The sequence below is a fragment of the Sinocyclocheilus rhinocerous genome, unplaced genomic scaffold (assembly GCF_001515625.1).
Source record: "Sinocyclocheilus rhinocerous isolate Xijiao unplaced genomic scaffold, SAMN03320098_v1.1 scaffold138, whole genome shotgun sequence".
Classification (NCBI taxonomy): domain Eukaryota; kingdom Metazoa; phylum Chordata; class Actinopteri; order Cypriniformes; family Cyprinidae; genus Sinocyclocheilus; species Sinocyclocheilus rhinocerous.
The window spans coordinates 344,653-348,330 of record NW_015635519.1 but is presented as its reverse complement, the minus strand read 5'-3'; the positions used below and the strand labels follow the sequence as shown (position 1 = coordinate 348,330).

The window sequence follows — 3,678 nt, the reverse complement described above, 5'->3', positions numbered from 1 at the left end:
TTTCTTTCTTTCTGTGGAACACAAAAGAATATGAAAATTCAATGAAAGTTAATGGGGTCTCTTGTTGTTTTGGACCCCACTGACTTTTCATTGTATAGGCAAAAACAGCTGAAACATTCTTCAAAATATCTGTTCCACAGAAAAAGGAAAGTCATACAGGAAGTTATACATGGTAAACTATCCCTTCAAAAACCTGTCATGCCAGATTTGATATCAAACATCCATCTTTTTTGACTGTTTCGTCATTAATGTCAAACATGATGTGACATGTTTTTTGCATCATATCTGGATGTATAAGAATGACATTTGAGGACTGTGTTTTAATTTTGATCTAATTCTTACACGAAAGCAATAATATTGCTCTAGAAGACTTATAGAATGTATGTGTCATGAAGCCTAACTGATTAGTTTATGTGCTTTTTGAAGCTTGAAATCAATTTTATTTTCATTGCATTCCAAAGAGCTAGATTTCTCTTTATGTTTTAACAGAATAAAGTCACATTGGTTTGAAACAGCATGAGGGTGAGTAAATGATGACAGAATTTTCATTGTTTGGTAAATTATTTCTTGAACTGGGCATCGATCATCATGTTGCTCTGACATCTCACTTACATGTGATACACTGACTCTCATACACTGCTCTAGTTTTTTATTAGGGCTTTTTACAGTGCCTTGCGAAAGTATTCATACCCCTTCATTTTTTTCACGTTTTATGTTGCTGCCTTATGTTAAACTGCTTTAAATGACTTCTTTTCCCACATCAATCTACACTCCATACACCATATTGACAAAGCAAAAACAGAAATGTCACAACTTCGTAAATTTATTAAAAAAAAAAAAAAACTGAAATAAGTACATTGCATAAGTATTCATACCCTTAACTAAACATTTAAACTAAATATTTCGCTGAAGCACCTTTACAGTCTCAAGTCTTTTTTGTTTAATGCAACAAGCTTTGATCATCATCATTTGGCAATTATCTGCCATTCTTCCCCTCACCTGTTCACCACTCAAGCTCTGTCAGGTTGGATGGGGGCAGATGCACATTTTCAGGTTTCTCCAGAAATATTTGATTGGGTTCAATCCCAGGCTGTGGCTGGGCCACTCAAGGACATTCACAGACTGTTATCTATGATCGACTCTTGCTGTGTGCTTAGGGTCATTGTCCTGTTGGAAGGTGAACCTTCTGCCCAGTCTGAGGTTCTGAATGCTCTGGACTAGGTTTTCATTAAGGCTAATCTCAATATTTTGGTGCATTGAGCTTGTCTTCTATTCTGAAAGGGTAACAGACACTACATGCTTCTGTGAACCTTCAATGAAGCAGATTTTTTTTCTGAACTCTTCTCCAAATGTGTGGCTTGATGCAAACCTGTTTCTGAGCTCTACAGGCAGTTCTTTTGACCTCAGGGCTTGGTATTTGCTCTGATATGCATTATCAGCTGTTAGACCTTTTATTAAGACGTGTATGCCTTTCCAAACCATACCCATTCAATTGAATTTGCCACAGGTTAACTTCACTCGAGTGTAATAACATCTACAAGCAATACGAATGCTCCTGAGCTAAATTTAAACCGTTCCAGATAAGGGTATGAATACTTATGCAATGGGACCATTTAAGTTTTTAAATTGTAATAAATTTGCAAAGATGTTAAAAACCTGTTTTTTTGCTTTACCATTATAGTGTATGGAGTGTATACTGATGTGGGAAAAAAAGTCATTTAAAGCAGTTAAAGATAAGGCACCAACATAACAAAACGTGAAAAAAATGAAGGGGCATGAATACATTAGTAAGGCACTGTATAAGTGCACTGACTATATAGGGCGCTTAAGTCCTTATTTTAGTACACAGGACACATGGTTAATACTGACGGATATCTGCTCTAATGAAACCCAGGGTTTCCAAGGAATGTTACTCAACAGAGTCAAATGAGAGAACAGGCCTCATTTACCTCAGCTGACTTGCTAGGATAGCATGTGTCTAACATGTGTCTCATTAGGGAATGTAGACTTATGACCGTTATATTGCTCAAGAAGAGTATAAAGATGTACAGTAGTCTTCAAAAACACGTAACATGCAGAAGTTATAATAGAAGGCTTGACTATGACAGTTATGTAATCATTTACTCACCCTCATGTTGTTCCAAACCTGTATGACTTTTGTGGAACCCAAAAGGAGAAGTTTTTAGCAGAATCTTTTTTCCATGCAATAAAAGGGGATTGACAGTGGCAAGCTATACAAATATTAAACAAAGTCCATAAAAGTACCACAAAAACCCAAGCCTTAAGAACCTAAATCTTCAATCTAGCTTTCAAATGACAAAAGGGAGTGATTAAAAGAAAATTAAAAATGTCTGTGGATTTATACTGAACAATATTTCACTATATATGTAATGAAATACACAAAAGACAATTAAAAGACAAAAAAGATATTTCCACTCCACTGACACTAGAGGGAGAGCAAAACCTGAACTGAATTGAGCTTGATAACGGCACTATTTTTTTCCTATTGCTGAATCAAATTTGTTTAGGAATTGACAAACTTTTCACTGTTATTGAACTCTGAACGTTGAGACATTGACAGTTATTGAACTGAAATAAATCAACATTGAACTGTCTTGAGCTAAATAATTGCCTTCTGTAGAGCTGACTTTAACTCATTTCATAATTGATAAACTTTGCACTGTTATTGAACTGAACTAAATGAATTTTGATCTGACTTGATCAGCTCTACTAACTACAGAGCTGCTTTATAACTGAATTGAGTTTGCTTCATAACTGATACATTTTGCAACATTGTTATTGAGCTAAATTGAATCAACATTAAACTAATTGAGATGGTATTATCTTCTGTAGAGCTAGCTGCCTTAGAGCCGAAATTGGATTTAATTTGGCAACATTTCTGTTATATTCCTGTTTATTCATGTGAAGCTGCTTTGACAATCTGTATTGTATAAAGTAAATGTGACTTGACTTATACTAAACAACAACATTTTTCCCTTGTTTCCTATACTGTTTTTTTTCCACAGGCCGATTGCTGTTTGCAGGATATAATGACTACACCATTAACGTCTGGGATGTCCTGAAAGGTACCAGAGTGGCAATTCTCTTTGGCCACGAAAATCGGGTCAGCACCATCAGAGTGTCCCCTGATGGGACCGCGTTCTGCTCAGGATCATGGGACAGCACTTTGCGGGTGAGTGTCCGCTTCAGGTTCTCTGGGGAAAGTGACTTACGTAATATACTGTATAGCATGGTTTTGCTCTTTACTGGCATCAGGGACTATAGATGGTAGGGACAGGCAGCGGTTATAGGTGTTTTACACCATCCTGTGATGTCTGTCCCTTGAGAGCAGTAGGGGAATTACGCAACATAGGTTATAGTTTCCCCGTGGTCTTTTCTGTCTAAACTTCATAAGGTGTAAAGAATAGAAACTTCTTTGTTCCTCTTTTGTGAATTATCATACGCTGTGGTGATCATCTTGGTTTGAACTGAACTATTTTATCTCATTTCTTTGTTGCAGATCTGGGCTTGAAGAGTTCTTCTGCACCAGTGTGAGAAGATATTTGTACTTTGGCTTCTCAGTATCACAGCACACACTGGGACTTATCTAGAGATTCTGACTTTTTTATTATCTTAGCACAATTCTCTTTTCCTTGGCTTCTCACCAATATATATATA

The 3,678-nt window shown here is 36.4% G+C and overlaps 1 protein-coding gene across 1 annotated transcript in view; it reads left to right on the top strand.

Annotated features, from left to right (window-relative positions):
* The window catches only part of LOC107746953 (guanine nucleotide-binding protein subunit beta-5-like), a 12,605-nt gene extending 8,936 nt beyond the window's left edge, over window positions 1-3,669 (top strand). Inside the window, exons 7-8 of the mRNA XM_016561312.1 lie at window positions 3,027-3,193; window positions 3,521-3,669. Coding sequence (XP_016416798.1) covers window positions 3,027-3,193; window positions 3,521-3,532 — 179 coding nt within the window. The 3' untranslated portion in view covers window positions 3,533-3,669. The remainder of the gene's footprint in view (window positions 1-3,026; window positions 3,194-3,520) is intronic.
* Window positions 3,670-3,678: the final 9 nt, after the last annotated feature.